Source organism: Gobio gobio, assembly GCF_949357685.1.
Source record: "Gobio gobio genome assembly, chromosome: 21".
Lineage (NCBI taxonomy): Eukaryota > Metazoa > Chordata > Actinopteri > Cypriniformes > Gobionidae > Gobio > Gobio gobio.
In genome coordinates, this window is record NC_137117.1 from 44,673,439 (window position 1) to 44,697,788 (window position 24,350).

The 24,350-nt window shown below is 38.8% G+C and overlaps 1 protein-coding gene across 1 annotated transcript; it reads left to right on the forward strand.

The window, feature by feature from the left end:
- The first annotated feature begins 4,879 nt into the window (after positions 1 to 4,879).
- syn2a (synapsin IIa) lies at positions 4,880 to 23,488 on the forward strand. The gene is made up of 11 exons (XM_079803134.1): positions 4,880 to 5,323; positions 9,859 to 9,916; positions 9,992 to 10,083; positions 16,742 to 16,898; positions 16,978 to 17,067; positions 17,160 to 17,222; positions 17,303 to 17,445; positions 17,541 to 17,615; positions 17,704 to 17,806; positions 18,869 to 19,006; positions 20,318 to 23,488. The coding sequence occupies exons 1-11, from the start codon at positions 5,010 to 5,012 to the stop codon at positions 20,450 to 20,452; spliced, it is 1,368 nt and encodes a 455-aa protein (XP_079659260.1). The 5' UTR covers positions 4,880 to 5,009; the 3' UTR covers positions 20,453 to 23,488.
- Positions 23,489 to 24,350: the final 862 nt, after the last annotated feature.

Genomic DNA, 24,350 nt, shown 5'->3' on the forward strand with positions numbered 1-24,350 from the left:
AAAAATAATGAAAAGTTCACGTTGTTTTTAGCATACCGAGCTAACGTTAGCTGCAGACGCTAACCTGTCCGTATGAAGTTTACTTTAGTGACTTAAATCCCAAATACTACCTCATACTCGTCGAGCACGGGCCGTTGTGTGTATAAAAGGTGAATAAGGCCGTCAAACAGGTGATAGATAACTGTTGTGATTGTGATTATGTGAGTATATTGCTAAAGCTGCTCGACAGGAGTCCCCTGCGTTTCCGCCGGAGAAAAAAAAATGTTAACTTTTCTTTTCCCAAAACTCGATATTTACATGTTACTTATCACATAGGGTGGTTTATTTGTTATATGTTTCGTGTTATATCTTACATTTTCTGTCACAATCGTGACACCAATCTCAATGAAACTGTATAAAATATAGTTTTGCAGTCATCAAGGACGACTGCTACTGGCTCATCCTGAGCAGCGCTGAGAAAAGCTGCACGTACCACGTGACAACGCAACGCCGTTTATCCAGTCTATCTGCTCCTTCTAAAAAGGTGAAACTCTCGCGACAATATGAATTCACGTCACTTTCCCGCCGGAACGCGCCCCCCTCATTAGCAAAACATTCTGCTAACATAGAAGATAGATAGTTTATATCCAAAACATAGAAGATAAATGCACTTTCTGTGATGTAGAAGAAGAAAAAAAAATAGTTTTTTGTAAATATGTTTGTGTTAAAGATGTTTGGAATGAGTTATATACCTATCTCTCAGGAAAAACAAACAAATGCCAAACTACGTATTAACACCTTTAGTATTATTTTTCTTTAACATAATAACAATTCCCATATTCAGTACATTGGTAATCTGTTTATGATTCTTGTTTTTTTTTTTTATTCACAAATGCAAATTTTTGGGTAAGACCCGCTACTGTCTATTTTTCTAGTAAACTAATTCCTATTTTGTCTTTGATGGGCATAAAACTGTCCAATGTCATACATCACACCAGTTACACTTTTTTCATTAGTTGAATATGGAATGTGGTCCGCCTGGAAGCTAGATATTTTACTTTATAAAGTTTTAAATATGGATATTTTCTTACAAATCCCCATCGCTTCACTTCAGAAGGCCTTTATTAACCCCGGAGCCATGTGGAATACGTTAATGAAGGATGGATGTGCTTTTTCGAGTCTCAAACTCAATGGACCCGTCACTGCCATTATAAAAATTGGAAACATCAGGATATTTATAAATATAACTCTGTGTTGTTCATCAGAAAGAGGTCATTTAAAAAAAATTGAATTAATCCTTTAATTAAAAAAAAATACTTCCAGCATACATTTAAATTGACAGTATTTTTTAAAATAAATTCATAATGACAGTTAGAAGTGATCCCAGACAAGGAATAGGGTCTTATCTAGCCCAACAATTTGTCATTTTCAAGAAAAAATAAACATTTACATACTTTTTAACCTAAGTTGCCCATCTTAGGCTGCTCTGCGACGTGCCAACTAGACGTAGGAAGAAGTACCGGCCCGTGATTACAAAGCGCACGTGTTTCAGCAAAAAAAGGTAAAACAACGATGTCGGATGATTTGTAAGTTGACGATGGAGTGTTTTTTTGCTAAAGGATGTTTGTATTAGTCTTCGCAAGTGTACTTTGTAATCATGGGAGCGGTACACTGTTGATGCTTTTAAATGTAGTATTAAAACCCACCTTTTTAGCAGAGCTTTTGATTAATGTGTTACTTTAATTTTTCAGTTTTATTTATTCTTATTTATTTTTTTAAAATCTGTAGCACTTTGTGATTTTGTTGAATGTAAAGTGCGTTACAAATAACATTTATTATTATTTTATTATTATTACTTTCTGACGTGATTACGCAATCCGTGGCACGCTGCAGAGCACCCCAAGATGAGCAAATTAGGTTAAAAAGTATATAAATGTAAATTTTTTCTTGAAAATGACTTTAGATAAGGCTCTATTCCTCACCTGGGATCGTGCAGAGCCTCTGAAGCCCTTCCTCTGAAACTGCAGTGATTTGGACCTTCAACCGTTGGTTGCCATTGAAGAAAAATCCTGGAATGTTTTCCTCAAAAAACTTAATTTCTTTTCGACTGAAGAAAGAAAGACACGAACATCTTGGATGAGATGAGGGTGAGTAAAATATCAGGACATTTTCATTTTGAAGTGAACTAACCCTTTAAGGTCCTTGCACACTGAGTCCGACATTTCTCGTCTGTCATAAAGAAATCGGATCAGGTTAAATTTTCTGCGTTTTTCGCATCCGTAGCAAGCATTTTAAGAGGTGTTTTGACGATTCAGAGCTACCGTGTGCAAGGTTTCTGTGCGTGGCACATTTTTAAGATGACAAATGCAAATAAATTTAGCCCAGTTGCTATCAGCATTGCATTGCTATCCCTTTGAGGAGGAGGGACAAGAGGGACAATCCACCTATGGCCCTTCGACGGGAACCTTCACATCTTTCCTGGTAGGTCATGAACACAGTCTCTGAGGCAAGGGTGCCTTCTACTAGGCGCCAATTACGCTCAAAAATTGTCTATTTTTTTTCCAGCTGGTGTTCAACCCGGAATATAGACCTCCTATCTTGAGATCGCATCCGTTCTTTCATTATAATGCAATAGCGCTGGCCTATAAGTCCTTGTAATGCCCTATAGGGGTGAGGGCCCACTCCACCTCTTGGGCTTGGTCTAGTGGAGTGTCCATCACTGACATCTGTGCGGCGGCCGGCTGGTCCTCGCTGGCCACCTTTGCCAGGTTTTTTTAATTCTAACGTTACAGCTCTCCAGGCACGGATATTGTCCGCTTAGCCAGTCCCCAACGCCAGGGGTTTTTTCTGCCGGCGTTATGCCCCACGGGCTCAAGATCCTAGACCCGTGCACGTCTTGCCCGACAAACATTTAAAATCTCTCGGCTATGGTGCCCTTGTAACCAAGCGTCCTTCTGTTCTGCGCTAGTATCGCAGCGCTATTGAATTGCGTTCCCCATAAGCATCAGTAACTAACGCAATACAAATGAACCATCGGTACTTTCTGTGGTGCACAGCCGAAGCGCACAAGTGCTGAATTCAGTTTACTTTCATGGCTTATTGTGCTTGAACGATCAAATACACACATTTATGTGTTAAAACGCCCATCTGGGAGAGTATTCATCTAAACAGTCAGTTATGTCTAAAGTAAGAGTGAACAGTTGAGCGAAATTATCATTAAAACCAGTGTTGGGGGAAACGCATTACAAGTAACTTGAGTTACGTAATAATATTACTTTTTCCAAGTAACTAGTAAAGTAACGCATTACTTTTCAAATTTACAACAAAATATCTGAGTTACTTTTTCAAAAAAGTACTTTCACATTAATTTGACTGACAGCTCTCCTGCCCCCATGTTGAGAAGAATAAGTGCAGAGGCGTGTGTGTGTGTGTGTGTGTGTGTGTGTGTGTGAACATGATGGTTATTGTAGTTCTAGACTAAATGTGAGCATTTATTTATCTCACTTGCACAATAAAGATTCTGTACTCCTCAAAATGAATAAAATCAGTCAAATGCAAAATCAGAGTACTATGCAAACCTCAAATAATTAAATGTTAAATAAAACAACTATTTTCATGCATAATCTACCTTTATATTTAATCTACCAATGTCTCTGCTGACCTTTGATGATGAAAATTACTAAATTTTTTGTTTTTATTGGTAAAACTTGCATTTATTGCATTTATCTGAATTTACCTCAGCCTGGGGCTTATTATTAAATTTTGGTATGAAGAGGTCTTTACCGTTGCAGAAAAATATAACTTTTTTGTTATAAATAAAAACAAAAGCAAGCCCAGCCCAGGTGAGAAAAAGTAACGCAAAAGTAACGTAACGCATTACTTTTCTTAAAAATTAACTAAGTAACTCAATTAGTTACTTTTTAAGGGAGTAACGCAATATTGTAATGCATTACTTTTCAAAGTCACTTCTTTTTTTTTTCACAAAAAGTAAATCTGCAACATGTCATAACGTATTCATAAAGTAACTCCACAAATGAATAAACCGTTTTGATAAAATAAAAACAATGGGATGTTACTGAAAACGTTTCTGACTGGTTTATAGTTTTCAGTGCATTCTAACTGATTCTTACTGACTTGCACATCATCTTAAAAACAGCACAAAAAACCGTCCCTAGACTTGCTCTTACCAGAATAAACCAGTCTGAACCAACATGGTTTATTTTTCAGCAGGGCTACCCTCAACACGTAATTGAGTGAGTTGAAAAGCATCTCAATAAGATATGGTTGGACAGCCAGCAAATAGTGCCTGATCTCAGATTCAGTTCAAAAGAAACTTGCCATGATATATTATTGTGAGATATAGACTCTCCTGCTGCTGTAAACCCTGACCAAATCACCAAATCTGCATAAGAGTTAAACCCAAGGCTAAGAAGCTGAGAAACTTTGAGAGACGCTGAATTGAAAATACACAATGAAGCATTAAAACAGGAGAAAGATTGCATATCGGTTAATAATGATTCAAGGTCATACTGCATATTCATACGAAGATAAATAAATAGTTTAAAGATATTGCGATGTCTTATCTTTTTGCATGCCATCAAGAATCAAGGGTAAGCTGTGATCAAATCAATACGTGGCGTGACAGCTCATGAAACATGCTCTGATACTTCAAGCAATTTCTCTAGGTGTACCTGCGAGAACAACACAAAATAGCACTGCTATGAGGATGAGGGGAAGCTCACGTTTCCATTTCCCCACACATGTACTGCAGGAAACCTTCTGGCGTGAAGGATGTGATCCGGCAGTCTGGCATGGGGGAGGGGAGAGAGACCAAGCATCTCACGCAGGGATGCAGCAAGCGTCTGATTGGCTGCTTGCGTGTGTGACGTGGTGAAAGCGGAGAGGGGAGGAAACACTGCGACGACGCGAGGAGGGATCCCAGCATCTCACTCACTCGTCTCCTGCTGGGAAAAAGCCTCTGCTATCTATCTCCACATCTATTTCCAAATCAGTTCTGCTCCTCTGCAGTCATGAACTACCTGCGCCGGCGTCTGTCGGACAGCACCTTCATCTCCAACCTGCCTAATGGCTACATGTCAGACCTGCAGAAGCCAGATCCTCCTCAACCTCCTCCCCCTGGACCAGCATCAGGACCAGCTCCGGTGTCCCCAGGCCAGGAGAGAAAACCCATCCAACCCCAGCCATTGGGGACGGGATTCTTCAACTCCATCACCAATGTGGTGAAGCAGACGGCCGCCTCGGCAGGGCTGGTGGAGCAATCGTCTGTGCCCGCATCCAAAAGACACAAGATCCTGTTGGTCATCGATGAAGCCCAGCAGGACTGGTAAGAGCAATGGTCTTCACTTGATAACCAGGCTTTTTTTTTGTTTTTTTGCATCCTTATTTATTTAGTGCTGAGCTTAATCATTATTTTGATTGGTGGAGAATATAGTAAATGCACATGGTTCATTGCTGGTATTGACTGGGAAAAGGCAACGCCATCACTGCATAAATCTCTCTCAATTATGTGCCTAAACTTGCTCTCCAGTGTGAGCATGAGACAAGACGACATCTCTAAAACAATGTGCAGGAAATATCTGGAGCATTTCCAGAGTTTTAGAAAGATCAGATGGACTCCTCAAATTGATGACCATCTCATATCTGATTTATCCACAATAGGGGTTTAACTATGTCACGATTCGATACATATCACGATACTGAACTCACAATACGATATTATTGCGCTATTCAAAGACATAAAGGTTAACAAAAAATGTAAAATGCTGAATTTGGTATTACATTGGGGGTGTAAATGAATAGACTTGGACTTGGGGCTGGAAACCCAACGCACAGGACAATGACACCAGAATCAAAATATTCATGATTCTGAAGCTGAAAATACGGAATTATTTTAGACGAATATGCTCTCTGTCACTGACTAGATATTTCAAATAATGTTTTTTACTGGTAACATAAGACATTTGGCATTATCAGGACCACAAATATTCCCCCATTGCATTATTATACATTATATTTATCATTATATTGTAGTTTAACGTAGTACTGACACTAAAACTGTGAGCACAGTATTTTTTATTTTGGGTGAACTGTACACAATACATATCGTCACCATCCACGATACATATTTTATATTGCAATATATTGAGACACGATATATTGTTACACCCCCAATCCACAATGTTCCCTGTCATTTCTTCAAACGATTAATGTGAATCTGAGTGAATTCATGCTAAATATTTAAATCTGTATTTGTATGCATGCAGAATTTTTTCTTTTAGATATTGTTCATTCCTGCAGAAAAAGCTAGGCTGTTGATTGGATTATGAATTGTCAAAGCTTCAGAGAATGTGTTCTTTGAGATGTCACACTATCATACTTCCATAGTTGGTGTAAATAATCACTTTACCAGAGCGGTTTAATTCCTAACTCTGTCAAACATATAAGAAACATATGATAACCTATAATACATGTCATGTTTAAAAGGGTTGTCATTAATATATTTATAATATGGATCTTGCTCATTTAAATCATGCATTTATGAATGGTCACAAGTGGAAAACCCCAGCCTTGTTTTTTTAGTTTTTTATTTATTAAGGTAACTAATTCATTTCCAATTATAGTTTCTTGGAAAAAAGTGTTTGCTACTGCCTTTTTCTTTGTTAATTTATTGTTTGTGTATTTCTGTTGGGGCTTATTAAATAGCTGAGCTGTTTTTAGAGAATGACCTGCTGATTGTAGTAAAATACATGGGAATAATTTGAGATGAAATGGGTCCCTGATAGCGTGACCATTGGGTTAAATGTGTGGCTCAACAGCAATAACCCCTGCCTGAAAGCTCGGGACTGAAGGAGGTCTGTGTGTTATGATCGGTATAGTGACGATTGGACAATCATTTTAACCTATTTATGTCAAGACCGTACCTGTCTTTTAGTACAGTACCTGTATTTATAAGAGCTGCTTTCTGGTTTGTTCGTTTTTTTCTTCTACATATCATCAGTCATTTCCAAATGTAAAGAGCATCCTCTCAACAGATGAAGACACACACAGTGCAGTATTTCAATCTATTATAGGAACTAATATTCTGGAACTGTCCACAGCCAGGGGAAACACAATCACCTCACATACTGTCCAATATCTTCTAACGTTTTTAATGCTTTAAGTGCACTATAAAAAAATCTGAAAAAAGGGCACAATGTACTGTAATAATTTAAGGGAATTTTTTACAGGTGTTTCACCTGTATTTAGAATCATTGCGTTGTGTGTTTGGGTTAACAGAAATGTCCGTAAAATGACTGGATAATGTCCAGGTAATAAGCTACCAGTACCTTTTCTGTTATTTATTTTTTGTGCTCTTTTAAGGTCTATTTGGGTTTTGTTTTTCTGGCGCGTTCTTGTAAGAAATTCAATGTTTAAGAAATTAAACTCTTCCATTGGTTGTTATTTATTTGTCTAGGGTTTCTTGGCTTGTTACCCGGGGTACTGTAAGTGAACATATTGTATTTGACCATAGCCTTTTACTGTAATACATTAAAATAATTCGATTAAACATTAGCATGCCTTCTTTTATATTGGGATATGACCCAAACCTTTCAGCTCAGACATTTAGGAGTTAATAATTCTACCCTCTGTGCAGTATATTAGCCGTTTTATATAACTTACCTTGCCTTTTACTACACATAAATAACATTTTTGACTTCATATGAGCTACTGGATTTTTTAGTTTAAAGGCTCAGCTGAGATGTTAGTCCGGCTCTGCCGCCATAGTATCAGCAAGAGAGAAGCAGTCCCGCAGTTAGTGTACGCCATGACACTATTGCCGAGATGTGTAATTACTAACAAGAAGTTGAAACTCCACTGCTCTGAATTATAGCTCTTCGTGTTACTGAGATGACAGTAGCTCAGCACATCCAGTTTGGCTGCAGCTCTATAAAACAGCGAAATTGACCTATTTAATAACTGAAATATATTTCTACATATTTTGTCACTGAAAATAAATGACAATAATCGTTTTACATTGTGTGTGTGTGTGTGTGTGTGTGTGTGTGTGTGTGTGTGTGTGTGTGTGTGTGTGTGTGTGTGTGTGTGTGTGTGTGTGTGTGTGTGTGTGCCTATCCTTAAGTTGAAGTGAGAACAGACACAACTGATTCGAGGAATTCCTGGAATATCACAGGTGGAATATTTTAGGTCTAAAATATAGCAAAAATGTTGGTCACCATGGTAACTAGCCTGCGGCACCATATGCCATCATCCTTATGCCAACATGCAGGGCAAAAATTCCACTTACACATACTCCGCCATAGTGCTCTGTACTAAACACTTCAACTGCATATCTGCTTTTTGAGTCAGTTCTGTGTGTTGACCAATGATTGCATCAATTACAGCAAAGTGAAAAGTGGCATGCATTGTGCACAAAACAAATATGTCTTATCCGCTGCATAGAGTTTTGACTTTATCAAAGTCTGATACAGTATCTGACACAGTTCACTGCGTTATTCTTATGAATTAGTGATGGAAAAATGCCAAAATGGAAAAAGCCAAGTTCATTTTTATTATTTGCTTTTGAAATACTTTATGCATTAACCCTCATGAATTTCTGTATGATAACATTTATTTTGAATAAAAAAAACCCTGAGCATCTCTTAATCCTCTGAATATAATTTTTTTAATCAGACACAATGTACTTTTTAAACGGGTCATGAACTGGCTTTTTAAAAAATGTTATACTGTCTGAGGTCAACCTATGACGTTTGCGTGGTTTTTACATTCAAAAACATCAAAATACATGTGAGATGGTGGTCCAGTGGGTTAAACCACTGAACTGATATGCAGAAGGTTGCTGGTTCAATCCCAGTGGTCGCCACCAGTGTGTCCTTGAGCAAGGCACTTTACTCCATGTTGCTCCAGGGGGATTGTCCCTGTAATAAGGGCACTCACTGTAAGTCGCTTTGGATAAAAGCGTCTGCCAAATACATGAATAGTCTATTTTCTGCCCTGGTTTTGAGGCTCTCTCCTGGAACGCTCGATTTTAATGGGCGTGCCACACTGAAGACTTGGAAGGAAACGCCCTCGGCTATGATTGGATAAACTTTGCCTATTATATTGAGCGATCGGCTCCACCGTGAGTACACGTGAGGAATTGTTTTGAAAGCGTGTGGGATAACGGCAACCGGAAAGATTCTCCCAAAGGGCTCGCAAAATGTCTTTATCAAACAAACACATTGATATATCTCTCATCCACCCGCGATTGGTTGGAATGTTATTTTTTATTACTTGGCCCGCCCGATCGGTGGATATAACCACGAACCATAACACACACACACACATACACACACACAAGCCTCACTGCAGAGTCAGACAAATTAGCATGATCAAAACTTCCGCGATTGTATTTTTCCTTCAAATGTCAAGTCAAGAGAGTGAACAACCCGCATCAAGAAAGGAATGTTATTTCACTATTTAAGAAGGCCGGTTACGTTGTGGTAACCCGTCTGGAAAACACATAGCCCCAGGATGTTGGGCTTTGCGAGCTCTGGCCCAAACATGTCAGAGTCTGATCACAAATCGCAATGAACCAACAACACCACAAATAAAGGATTATTTACGCTGTGACAGCGTGCCAAGTTATGTTCAGTTAGACACGTACACATAATCAGTAGATATTAAACGATCTGTAAGAATGCAATACTAAAAAAAACATGTTTTACTCACATAAGTGTGTTGCTTAATTCGTTCATGTAATCTCATCCTGTCAAATCCAGTCTCTTGTTTACAAACGAATCCGTGGTGAAATGAAGGAAGGTGAAAAGTTGATTTCCCAATTCATGACCCCTTTAAATCTTCCTTTTTACTTTTCTACAGGGCCAAACTCTTCAGAGGGAAAAAACTGAATGGAGATTATGATATTAAAGTTGAACAGGTGAGTTTATAAAAGTCAAAAGACAAATCAAATCAAAGTATCCTCATTTATTCCTTCAATTCTTTTGTGTTTCAGGCCGAGTTTGGTGACATCAGTGTTGTGGCTCATGCTAATGGATCATGTAATGTGGCTGTGCAGGTTTGGCAGAATGAAAGCAAGGTTGTCAGGTAAACTTGCATTTTAAAAAACACCCCAAGCTATTCATATTGTACTACAATAACTGAGTTAATGAACAATAACTATTGTATAGTATCTAAAAACATCAGTTGCTGTAATCTAATGTGTTATTGTGTGTACAATAATAACAGCCATCAACATTTCTTAACCTTCAATCAGCATGAAAGCTAAATTAACCCACTCGGAGAGAGCCGATTTGATGTGTCACAAATGAAAGCTGTATCATTATCCTGGGGTGTAATAAAGGTCCATTATTATAAAAGCCCATTCATAATGATTCGAGTGGCTTGTCACCAAGACAATGCTTCTGTGTAATTACACAAATGGCCCATGAATTCACATAAAGTCTTCAGGCATATCTAAAACACTGTCTAAAGTTACTATATGAGACATTATATGAGTATAGATTATCAGATATATTTAATTAAAAAAAATTAAACTTAGAGAGTGCAGAGACCACACAGACTAGAGAATGAGCAAGGGATGGGCTCAGTTACGTCATCCAGTCTGTAATATCTCACAGAAGTGAGCTCAAATGTCCTGGATAGAAAAAACGCTGTGGAAGTAGCTATTCCTCTGGTAGAGTGAGCTCAAACTTCTGATGGAGGTTGTAAAATTGCTTTCTTGTAACACATTATAATTGCATTTACCACTCAGTTAGAGAGCCGCTTATGAGATATAGGTTTCCCTTTATAAACATCAGCCCAACAGATGAAAAGCTGGTTACTTTTCTGTAGTAATTTTATCTTCTGCACATAAATGCACTGAACACAGCCGCTCCTCCTGCGTTGAGGAAAGAGGTGGTGGAAAAATGGCAATAGTTCCACACCTCGGGTTGTCCCTAAGTATCACTCACTTTAAGAACAAAAACCAGATTGGATTTAAGCATCATTCCGCCTAATGCAAACTACATACAAGAAGAATGTACAAAGCACATAATTCACTCAGTCGCTTTACAGTAATGCGAGCAAGCAGTAACACTGTCTTCAGAGAAAGAAACTTTTAGTCAATGCTCTCTAATGGTTCAATATGGGGCTGTGAGAGCACTTGTAGAAACGCCAATAAATCTCAAGACGGGGCCAGTGATTTAGAAACAGGATGTAGCTGACGCGCATCCTTCACGAAGCGACATATCAAAGCGTGCAGGCCTGTTGTTCCCAAATCCAGAGCATGAGAATGAAATGGTTTACACACCATCATTCAAATGCTCTCCACTTATGATGGCACAGAGAGCAGTATCAGACACATTAGGCAGTAACCCGTGACATCTGCGCTTGAGAGAGAAGGTCTCTGTGCAACAGAAGAGGCCAGGGCTGGTCCTACAGGAGTTGAATTTCCCACAATTTCCCCAACTAATATAGAGACAGAGCGACACGCGTCATAATCTGAAGGCCACGCCATCGGGGGGAAAACAATCCAACGCTCTCCATTGACTTTGCATTGCGTGAGACTGCCTCCTTGTCATTTCGGACTTATAACAAAAAACAGAACAATGTCTAAAAGCTGATATGTGACAAAGTGTACAGCAAACAAGCTAAACAAAACCCAGAAGTTTTTATAAGCTATTGACCCAAAAAACGAGCGTTTAAGGACAAAAAAGTGGATACGTTATATTACACTGAGAAGTACACACACTAGAGGGGAACATAAACAGAGACAGGAAATATCATATATAAACCTGACATTTGGATATTTGACTTAACAGTGACAACATATTTACTGCACACATTGACATACTGAGACACACTGAGTGTCAGGATCCCAAAATTGACCCATTCTTCAGCTGAAGCGTCACGTTTTACTGCCTTTATCCACTTTTGTCTCCTTAAACTCTCGTTTTTTTGGGTCGACAGCGTATAAAAACGTATTTCTGTGTTTTTTAGCTTGTTTGCTGTACACTTAGTCACATATCAGCTTTTAGACATTGTTCTGTTTTTTGTTATAAGTCCGAAATGACAATGAGGCAGCCTCACGCAATGCAAAGTCAATGGAGAGCGTTGGGTTGTTTTCCCCCCCGGTGTGGGCGTGGCCTAAATACGTCTCTATGGCCTGTCTGTATCTCTGGCCCTGTATCAAGATGCATTTTGGTCAATCGGATCACGACAATGCCAAATACAGGTGTAAACGGGGTCTAAAACCTTGTCCACTTTCAACCACTTCCAGAAGTAGTTGAAAACGCATTGGACCGGATTGCTTAGTGTAAACGCTCATGTGATCGAATGTGTTCAAACAGCCACAAAAGACCCCCTCCTCTCCGCCTTCTGACCTAACACGTAAACATTACGGGAATCTAAACTTTGACACCCAAGTTTGGTTTAAAGCGTACCAAGCACAATGTCCTCTCACCATTCCTGATTTCTAACACACATTCACCACGTTCGGCTGGTCTTGCGGCTGTCAGAGCAGAATCGAAAGCTGCCGCTCTTCATATGTTTTTCCGGCGTCTCCTTTCGTGTTCATGTGGACAGAAGTGGTTAAAAGTGGACAAAAGAGACGGATTAAAACACCAGGTGTAATTGGGAACGTGTCTCCCTCATCTACTTGCGATCCGATCGACCAAAACACATCTCAATACCAGGTGTACCAGGTGCTACATCCGGCGCTTAATTTGTCCTGTCAGATCCTGTTCCTGAAAATGTCAGATTTTTAATTTTTGCGTTCCAGCATTTATTTTAAAACTAACCAGTCATGCCCTGCACCCCAGAACAATTCTACTAATACTAATCAGGATAGCGGGAAACTCAAGCAACGGGACTTACATTAGGCAGAAATCGATGTAATGGAAAAGGTTACTACATTGTTGGTGGGAGAGACTATCACTGATCAACTGAGTGATATTTGGTTTTCGATGTTGCTATATATGTGACAGAATAACTACACTGGATGAAACAAATCAACTGTTGCAAACCCATTTGCTCATTGTGTCAGTTTGTCTTGGAATTTGTTTTGTCGCACATCATCATTGATTCAAATGAGTTGGTTTTATTTGTTTTTGTCACACATTTAGTCTCTGCAGCAGACTGGGAAACTGTTGAGATCGACCACCCCTTGCCTGTTTATATAGGCTACAACTGTTGTAGACAGAACCCCTCACACCATTCTGCTGTTGAACACCACTCCCCAGCCCATAAAGGATGCATTCGTTACTACCTTTTTGTTTTTTTTGAGTGATATGACCTAATTAGGTCCCTTCTCTAGGAGAAGTGTGGGCTCTCCAGTGATGTAGAGCTTCCACACGCTCCTCTGAGATAATCACTCTGCGGCTGAGGCAGTGTCCAAGGCACAATCTCTGATCCGCTGTCCATTTCTGAAATTCTCCCGTTCTCAAAAGCCCCAGGGAAATGACAGCTACTGTTGAAGTCATCGACACCAATAACCTCAGACTCTGAGAGGGATGGAGCCGAAACCCTTGGTGTGATTCTCTGTCCCCCTGTGGTGAACAGGTCTCGGCCCTATGTACCCAGCCTCTTTTTCTCATCCAAGGGATTGGCAGGGTGGAGATTTGCTGCAGCCGTTGCGTAGGACTGTTACCTTAGACTGTCAAGTCAAGTCACCTTCATTAAAGGGTTAGTTCACCCAAAAATGTAAATTCTGTCATTAATTCCTCTCCCTCATGTGGTTGGACACCCGTCAGACCTCCGTTCATCTTCAGACACAAATGAAGATATTTTAGTGTAAATCTGATGCTCTGAAAGGCCTCCATTGGCTCAATGCACGGTTCACTCTCAAGACCCTTAAAAGACACTAAAGACGTCGTTACAAAGTCCATCTCACTACAGTGGTTCTACAATAACTTTATGAATCGGCGAGAATAGTTTTTGTGCGCAAAAAAACCCTAAATAACGACTTATATAGTGATGACGATTTCAAAACACGGCCTCATGAAGCTTCGAAGCGTTATGAATCAGTGAGTCGATTCATGATTCGGATCGTGTGTCAAACTGCTGAAATTTGGCGATTCAAACTGCTGAATCGACTCACTGATTCATAACGCTTCGAAGCTTCATGAGGCCGTGTTTTGAAATCGTCATCACTATGTAAGTCGTTATTTCGGGGTTTTTTGCGCACAAAAACTATTCTCGCCGATTCAGCTTCAAAGCATCAGCTTTACACTAAAATATCTTCATTTGTGTCTGAAGATGAACGGAGGTCTGACGGGTGTCCAACCACATGAGGGTGAGGAATTAATGACAGAATTTACATTTTTGGGTGAACTAACCCTTTAATACAGCGCTTTTTGCAATATAGATTGTTTCAAAGCAGCTTTACAGTGATACTAGGAACTTAATGGAAGAGAGATTGTTTTGGCTGTACAGCAGCTCTAGAAAAAAATATTGTCCAGCTAAAGTAAGTTTTTGATTGATTAATTTCCATTGTGAATAATCATAGTTATTAGTTTTTAGGGCCACTTACATGACACCATATTCAACTAAAATAGAAAACTCTCAATGCGTTCCGGCCGCTTATCCGCAGGGCAACAGTGTTTGGTGGCTAGAGGAAGCAAACCTTGAAATAGTTTTGCAGTTGATTTTGATATTCTAGGTACTATCAACTGGCCAGAGTTTTGAGATCGCAATAGACATAACCAGGCTAATATGGTTCTAGTAAGAACTTGAGCTGCTGCGTTTATTTATTAAGCGTGCAGGGCAACCACCCAGTAAAGCATTACGCATTTTGCATTGAGAGCATATGTCGTAATTTGGATATATTTTTAAGATGGTGGGGGCAATAACCGCAGTAATCTGGGTAGCCCTTGTTGTACTGTGATGAGAATTTCATGTGAGTAGGATGATAAGGTCTCGCTACGGTTCCCCCACGTCTTGAATATCCAGCCATACCCTTGGTGGGAATATTGTTTGTAAAAGATTACATTACTGAGGTATGTGTTATACTTAAAATTGCTTGGAAGAGTTGCAAACGAGCTACACTATATTGCCAAAAGTATTGGGACACTCCTCCAAATCCTTTAATTCAGGTGTTCCAGTCACTTCATGGCCACAGGTGTATAAATCAAGCTCTAGACATGCAGACGCTTCAATAAACATTTGTGAAAGAATGGGTCGCTCTCAGGAGCTCAGTGAACTCAAGCGTGGTGCCGTGATAGGTTGCCACCAGTGCCTTTTCATCTCCACAATACACACTAGGACTGCTGGAGTGATTGTCAAACCAGTATGAGGCGTGATGGCAGCCACTTACCATCACAGAGATCCCTTTCTACCCCTTAGCCCACCTGTTGAGAGGGCTAGACAATGGAAATATGTCCACAGCAGGGGAAGATCTCCACTCTGGTTGCTAGGTGGATGGTGCCATCCTCCTCATCTTCATCATCATCATCAAGAAGTCAGGAGGACAGTTGCTCATCTTCATCCTCCACCCCCTACAAATCGAGTCGTATCTGAAAATAAGGATGCTTATTCATAATAATGGAAACACTCGGCTTGACACGGCTGTTTTCTGCTCTTGCGAAAAGACACACCCAGATAAAAGCATAACAGGATTTACAGCTTCAGCTGTTACAGGACCAGCTCAGGCTATAAACGGTAAAAGCGTTGTGAGTGCAGCTTCCAAAATCTTCACAGGGAAGAATGTGTGAATTGTGCAGCAGGGACTCCCCGATCGCTGTCATGATTGGTCTGTCAGTCTGAACCATTGTCATATTATAGACGTCAAATGCTGCAACATGTATAACTACATAGCCAGAGGTGGACAGTAACGAAGTACATTTGCTTGAGTTCTGTACTTAAGTACACTTTTTGAGTATCTGTACTTTACTGAAGTATTATTTTTTAGGGAAACTTTTACTTTAACTTCACTAGATTTGAAAGACAAATATTGTACTTTTTACTCCACTACATTTCTATCAAGGTCCTCGAAGTCAAAAGTCATTTCTGTAGCAGCTTTGCAAGTCAGTGGATGAATTTTTTTCTTCTTTAAAAGTTTTTTTTTTTTTTTTTTTTGCAAAATGTAAATGTCTGGGAGAAAGAGAAGCATAGACATATGGATGAATCTGAAAAAGCCTGATGAAAGAGCTCAGTTCAGTCTGTTATTGTGCCTGTGAGATGCCAGAGCTCGAGCACTGAATAGAGCTTTCTTTTGTGTGTTTTTCGCACTTAAACAGACCAATACACACAAAATGTCACAATTTTCATTTTGGAAAGTATTCACGTAAACAAAGTTGATTATGTCTTAAGTGAACGTAACCAGTTGGGGGAATATCGGATGTGTATCAGTGTGTAGGATTTGTGCATTCTGCCTTAAAGTGACAGCAGCTTTGTAAAAAGCTTTGTAACTTTTAAGTATTTAAATTAGTTCAAGGTGGTCGGATGTTAGCATCACTGACTGGCTTAAACCACCATGGCAAAGCGTGCATTTATACAACAATGCAACAATGATAAAATAATGCATTGACAAAAAAAAGGAAATTTACTTTTGATACTTAAGTACTTTTAAAAGCAAGTACTTCTGTACTTTTACTTAAGTAAAAATTGTTTTTAACAACTTTCACTTGTAACAGAGTAATATTTGACCAGTAGTACTTTTACTTTCACTCGAGTAATGGAGTTGTGTACTTTGTCCACCTCTGTACATTGCAAAGATGAATGAAGCTACTTGTGTGTGTGTGTGTCTGTGTAATGTATGTCCCTACAGGTCATTTAAGCCTGACTTTGTGCTGGTCCGACAACATGCTTTCAGCATGACAGAGAACGAGGACTTCCGTAACTTAATCATCGGCCTGCAGTACGCTGGTATTCCCAGCATCAACTCCCTGGAGTCCATCTACAACCTCTGTGACAAACCCTGGGCGGTAAGTTTGAGGACCTTCAATCTGACATGGCGTTTGATAGATATCTGCTCCAACCTCATCTCTCTAAACTCGTCTGCAGTTTGCATGTCTGATCAGCACCCAGAAGAAACTCGGACAGGAGAAATTTCCATTAATTGAACAGACATTCTATCCCAACTATAAAGAAATGGTAAGAGATTCTTTCATAAACAGTGATGTGATCAATTACTACATCTGCATAATTGAATCAATAAATAATCTGTTTGTGTGAAAACAAACCAGGTGACTATGCCGGCATTTCCCGTTGTCGTGAAGATCGGGCATGCTCACTCTGGTGTGGGGAAGGTAACGTTTCAACTTAAACAATGACTGTAAAAGAAGTAAGCATGTAATAAGCATCTCATCTAAGTGTGTGTGTTGTTAAGGTGAAAGTGGACAACCACACAAAGTTTCAGGACATAGCTAGTGTGGTGGCCATCACTCAGACATACAGCACATGTGAACCTTTCATCGAACCCAAATATGACATCAGGATTCAGAAAATTGGAAATGATTACAAAGCTTACATGTGAGTAAAGATGCTACTCTGTAGAGTTTCTGAACACATCTCAGATTTAGCTAAATGCTGTTCTTGACAGATGAAGAATGCTCCTCGTTTCATAGGAGGACGTCAGTCTCAGGTAATTGGAAGTCCAACGCTGGCACTGCCATGGTGGAACAGGTGGCTATGACAGACAGGTAACCCAAACAGCAAAGCTTTAAAGCATCTGCTACAGGTAAGCAAATGCCACAAACATGACTAAGCATGTTTTGCAATGTTTTGCAGGTATAAGCTTTGGGTAGACACCTGCTGTGAAATATTTGGAGGCCTTGAAATTTGTGCTGTAAAAGCTATTCATGGAAAAGATGGAAAAGATTACATTACTGAGGTATGTGCTATACTTAAAATTGCTTGGAAGAGTTGCTACTAGCTAGACTATATTGCCAAAAGTATTGGGACACTCCTCCAAATCATTGAATTCAGGTGTTCAATCACTTCATGGCCACAGGTGTATAAATCAAGCTCTAGACATGCAGACGCTTCAATAAACATTTGTGAAAGAATGGGTCGCTCTCAGGAGCTCAGTGAACTCAAGCGTGGTACTGTGATAGGTTGCCACCTGTGCAATAAGTCCAGTGGGGTAAAGCGTGCCACCGCTGGACTCTAGAGCAGTAGAGACGTGTTCTCTGAGTGACCAATCACGCTGCTCTGTTTGGCAATCCCATGGGCGAGTCTGGGTTTGGCGGTCGCCAGGAGAACGGGACTTGCCTGACTGCATTGTGCCAAGTGTAAAGTTTGGTGGAGGGGGGATTATGGTGTGGGGGATGTTTTTCAGGTGTTGGGCTTGGCCCCTTAGTTCCAGTGAAAGGAACTTTTTATGCTTCAGCAAGACATTTTGGACAATTTCATGCTCCCAACTTTGTGGGAACAGTTTGGGGACGGCCCCTTCCTGTCCCAACACGACAGTGCTCAAAGCGTCGCTCCATAAAGACATGGATGAGCGAGTTTGGTGTGGAGGAACTTGACTGACCTGCAGAGTCCTGACCTCAACCCGATAGAACATCTTTGGGATGAATTAGAGCGGAGACTGAGAGCCAGGCCTTCTCGTCCAACATCAGTGCCTGACCTCACAAATGCGCTTCTAGAAGAATGGTCAAAAATCCCCATAAACACACTCCTAAACCTTGTGGAACGCCTTCCCAGAAGAGCTGAAGCTGTTAGAGCTGTAAAGGGTGGGCCAACTCCATATTAAACCCGACAGATTAAGAATGGGATGACATTAAAGTTCATGCGCATGTGAAGGCAGGCGTCCCAAAACTTTTGGCAATAGAGTGATGTGATATTTATATATAAAGACATTGTAGAGCGTTTATGTAGGTTTGTATCCTTGTATGAATTCAAATATTGTGTTTTACTCTTCATGTAATATTACTATTTTGGGGGGGTTTAGGTAATGGGTTCGTCTATGCCTTTAATGGGGGACCATCAGGCTGAAGACCAGCAGCTAATAGGAGACATGGTCATTGCCAAAATGAATCATGTTATGGCTCAAAATCCCAAAAGACCAACTGCTATTCAACCAAAACAGGTACATGATGTAACAACACACTGCAAAGAAAAAACTAAGCAGATTTTTTTTGTACTTTTTCTAGTTAACTTAACTAGTTCTATCCAACTCAAATAGATGTTTGACAACTAAAATATTTTGTTCATATAATAGGTAACTGACAAGATTTTTTAAAATCCAAAATATTGCCTAAGCAACTAAGTGTTGTTTAGCATTTAGCAAAACAAGGAATAGGTGTTTTTTCCAATTGTTTTTCAAAGCTTACTCAGGCGTAAAATCCAACAGTTGTACTAACTAACACTTTTAGCTTTTTAACTTAAGTGTAAAAAAATCTAGTAATCTGTACTATTTACATACTATTCCTTGTTTACTCAGAAAACCCAAGTTAAGATTGATTGACTTGAGTGCCATTTTGGCTAGGTGTTTTGAGGCTGGACAATTATTAATAGACGTTTCACTCATTTCCTCCACTTCTGCTGTTATCTTTCTCTAGTTGCATTCACTGATTTCTCAAAGTCATCTGGAATGTTGAATTGTCAATACAACAGAAAATTTTGAGAGAACATCACATAAGCTGAATTCATAAATTGATGTTGATTTTCCTAAAAAAAAAAATAGTTTGAACTCACCATTATGGTGATCAGTGTTCCCTTTGGTTGGGCACTTGGAACTTCACTTATATTACTGTAATCGTCTTCATATTGATGCAGCGATGCAACAAGAAATCACAGTTCTTTGGTTTCAAAGGAAGGGAAGTAATAAATAGGTTGCTTTTAAAAGGTGACCTAACTAAATCATGAACTAGTCTATTATTCATGTCGAATAATCCTTTACAATTTTATTGCTAAAACTTATGTCATAAACTCCTTGTGAAACTTTTAATTGGGTTGACATAATCCCTCTATAGTTGTGATATCTTGCAGATGATCATGCTTGAGTCACACACACACTTCAACATTCAGCATGAAAACACAATGGTAACAACAATGGTAGCTAAACTAAGAGTAAATCTGAAGTAAAAGATCAAGTACGCTCTACAGTTTTATTTTAGTTATTAGAACTCTTGTGTAAGTGAACTATACTAATGAAGCATTTGTTAGCACGACATACTATTAATAAATATCCTGACACTTCCAAGCTTTATAATGGCAGTGACGGGTCCATTGAGTTTGAAGCTCAAAAAAGCACATCCATCCATCATAAAAGGCTTAATAAAGGCCTTCTGAAGAGAAGCGATGTGTTTGAAAAAGAACAATATCCATATTTAAAACTTTTTGCCGCTATGCCGCTACGAATGTCACATGTATGAGCAGATGTGCTTGTTTGTTTCAGATTACTGTTGATAAGGACGCTTTGGTTGATGTAAAGAACGCCCCGGCGCAGAAAGCTCCTCCACAAGGTTGTTTGCAGTACATTCTTGACTGTAACGGTGTTGCGGTGGGACCAAAATTAGTGCAGGCAAACTGATATAACCATGAAGACTCAAAGCAGTTAAACTTCTGGCAGGTTGTGTTCGAACATTCAAACAGTGGCCTGAGGTGCAAGTGAACTAATAATCGGTAAGGAAAGTCTTAGTTTGGGCCTGATCTGTATTCAGTCTGTGCTGTGTAACTCTCACTGTTGTGCGCTTGTGACGGTTGCTTTTGTTTCTATGTGAAGCGGTTTTCTCTTCAGGGTTGTTGTGTGTGGTGATACTGCAGATTGTGCCTAGTGTTCAGTGCCACTCTTCAATTGTACTTTATATATATTTATTTTTGTGTGTCTTATGTCTATGTTCCAGTATATTGTGTACAAGGGGTTACAGTGTGTGTGTGTGTGTGTGTGTACATGAAAGAACGGAGACTATAAAAAGTAAATGAACACTTTAATTGCATGATCAGAATTGTGTGTTGAACGGCGAGGTGTGTATTTGTTTCTTTTCTTTTGTGATCACTGTTGAAATAATAGATATCATTCTTGCACTCTAGTATTGTAAATGTGTTATAAAATATGGTCAAATGTATTTGCTACTTTGAATGAAAGCTATATATTATATTATATATTACTGGACATCAGTCATTTTTGGGTTGCCAAAATAATTTCTTGTTAACAGTATTATTGCAGAATTGCAAATTAAATAAATTATAAGCAATACAAATAAAACTCTGAACAACCACTGAACGCACATAATTTTTAATGTCTATTCATTTCATATGAGATACACAAAGCTGGTCACCATAATTTGGATCTAAACCCTTGATTTGTCTACAAAAACACTAAATAAACATCACAATTAAAGTAACTAAATTATCAGATTTTCAGACGTTTCATTTTCAGATTTAAGATATACAAAAAGAAGGCAACACTTTATTTTGCAATATCTATGTTGCAAGTTACATGTATGTATTATAGTAATAACAGTGTATTCTACACAATTACATGCAACTAAACCTCAGCCAAACCTTTTTAATATTGTCATAGTCTCACTCTGTCCTCCCTCATCATATATTTTAATAATAAATGTCCCCGTCTGCTCCTGTACATGGTCTGTCTTTGAGCCTATTTCTTTGGGCTCAATTAAAGAGATTGTTGCAACTTTAAAACGTACTAGTTGCTCTCAGTATGTGATTCCTAGACATTTTCTTAAGCAAGTTTTTCAAGTTATCGGCCCTGATTTGTTGTCTATCATCAACAAATGTCTTCACACTGGGATCATACCCGACTGTCTTAAACATGCTTCGGTTTTGCCTCGTCTCAAAAAAAAAAAAAACATTTGGATCCTACGCTGTTGAGTAACTTCCACCCAATCTCAAATGTACCTTTTCTTTCCAAAAATTTTAGAAAAAAAAGTTTTAAGCCAACTCCTGTCTTTATTGAACGACAACTATTCATGAGTAATTTCAGTCTGGTTTTAAAGCCTGTCACAGAACCTAATCGGCCATCTTAGGAGTCATGAATGATGTAATGCTCAGCACTCATATTTAACAGATAGGAGTTATTATATATCTGCATCGGGCAACAGTCTTCGTCTGAAATGCAGTTGGGCTCTGGTGTTCCTCAGGGCTCTATTCTTGGCCCGGTACTGTTCAATCTTTATATGTGACCCTGGACCACAAAACCACGACTAAAAGTCATGAGGGTACATTTATTGAGTTTGGTTTTATAGCGCTGAATAAATACACTTTCCATTGATGTATGGTTTGTTAGGATGGGACAATATTTGGCAGAGAGACAACTATTTGAAAATCTAAATATTGAGAAAATCACCTTTAAAGTTGTCCAAATGAAGCCCTTAGCAACGCATATTACCACTAATAATACATTTTGGTTATATTTACTGTAGGAAATGTACAAAATATCTTCATGGAACATGATCTTAATAGCCTAATGATTTTTGTCATAAAAGAAAAATGTATCATTTTGACCGATTCAATATAATGTTGGCTATTCCCACAAATATACCCGTGAGACGCAGGACTGGATTTGTGCTCCAGTGTCTCACATGTTCCCTTTAGGTTGTATTTTATCGCGATATAGGGTCTCTTTTCATCTGTATGCTGATGCCTTTGAAGCGCGATGATAAGCTTGCTTTAAAGCCGATATTGGACTGTTTGGATGAACTAAAACTCTGGCTTGCTAGTCATTTCTTGAGACTTAATGAGAGCAAGACCGAAATGATCTTGTTTGGTTCAAATGATCGCAGTACTCATGATTTTGATCCACCTGTGTTTAGAATCTGGTGTTTTTTGCTTGATAACAGCCTTAAATATGATAGGCAGACAAGGGCTGTGCTTAAGTCCTGTTTTTACCATCTTCGTCTTTTCGCCAAGGTTAAGCCCTTTTTGTCTGCTAAGCACTTTGAGACTGTTATGCATGTTTTTGTAACATCCTGATTAGATTACTGTAACTCTTTATATATTGGAGCCCCTCAGAGTATCTCGCGCTTAAAAGTGAACACATTACACCGTTTTTATCTCGCCTCATTGGTTACCGGTTAAATACAGTATTGATTTTAAAGTTTTGTTATTTGTTTTTAAGTCTTTGCAGAACCAGGCTCCACAGTACCTGTCTGAACTATTACACCCGCCCTCGATCACTCAGATCGGGGACTCTGATCTACTCTTTGCTCCTAGACTAGACATAGGAGAGATCGTGCTTCTCTAAGTTATGGAATAGCCTACAGGCTTATATCAGATCCGCCCAAACTTTGCAATTTTCAAATCCACTTTGAAAATTGTTTCTCAGTTGCTTTCAATATTCCTTTCATAGGTTTTACATTTTATTATCTTTTTATTTGCTGTAATGTTGTATGTGTTTCTATTCTATTGCGTAGAATAGAATAGAACTTTTGGTGCACTTACACCAGTTGTGTTTAAATGTGCTATATAAATAAAATTGTATTGTATTGTATGTAATGTATCATTGTTGTCTTCATCTCCCTGCTCACTCTGTTCAAAATTATTAATACTTAGTACTTAAATATAATTCAACTGTAACAAAGACATCTTAAAATAAAGTCTAACGAAAAACATTTGAGAAAGTGTTTTTTTGTGTGTTGAATGGCTGCCTTGATGTAAACCTTCCTTAACCCCGCTTCAAGGAAATGTGATTCGGTTTGTGATTTACCCCTTGATGTAGATATTTCTGTGTACAATGTGTTATACTTGCCTGTTGTTGAGGTATTTATAGTAGTATTTCGACACTCTGGGATGCCAGTTGGAGGAAAGCACAGACTATGGAAGACAGCAAACGAATTGGGTCAGAGATCCAGATTATACCCGACTAAAAAGCTCTATAACCAGAGGCATATTAAAACACAGTTACATCTTTCTCTCCCCAACTGAGAATGTATTATAAAAAGAGAAACAACTCTTCCAAATATGTCTTATACCTCTGTGTTGTAACCTACTATTCCTGTAAAGTCTAAAAAACGATTTTCTTCTTTGTGACCTAACATTTTATTAATCTGTGTATTTGTTATTTATTTTTCCTTTTATCTGTGCTATTCTGTACTTATTTATTTCATTTTTATGCATGTCCCTTTTTTGTGTGTGTGTGGGTAAACCTGGGATAAGGGGTAAAAACTAAAACGTCACTGTTAACACTTAATTTCTGACTGATGTTCATGTTCAAAAAAGCAAAAAACTGATAAATCCATTCACTGTAAAAAAAAAAAATCAGGTCTCCAATTGAAAATGAAATTTTCTCCAATTGAAATTTCTAGTGAGCGATCACATCTAATATTTTCAGTTGGCCAAATTTTAATTTAATTAAATTGCATCAATTCACAGAAATTCAATTTGGCCAACTGAAAAATGTAGATGTGATCGCTCACTAGAAAATCTCCAATTGGAGACCTGATTTTTTTTTACAGTGATGTTGTCAA

Bases quoted from the DNA above. Each gene is read 5' to 3' on its own strand.
- syn2a (XM_079803134.1), top strand. From the start codon at position 5,010: ATGAACTACCTGCGCCGGCGTCTGTCGGACAGCACCTTCATCTCCAAC. The intron at 5,324-9,858 runs GTAAGAGCAATG...ACTTTTCTACAG, and splicing joins GATGAAGCCCAGCAGGACTG to GGCCAAACTCTTCAGAGGGA. The intron at 9,917-9,991 runs GTGAGTTTATAA...TTTGTGTTTCAG, and splicing joins ATGATATTAAAGTTGAACAG to GCCGAGTTTGGTGACATCAG.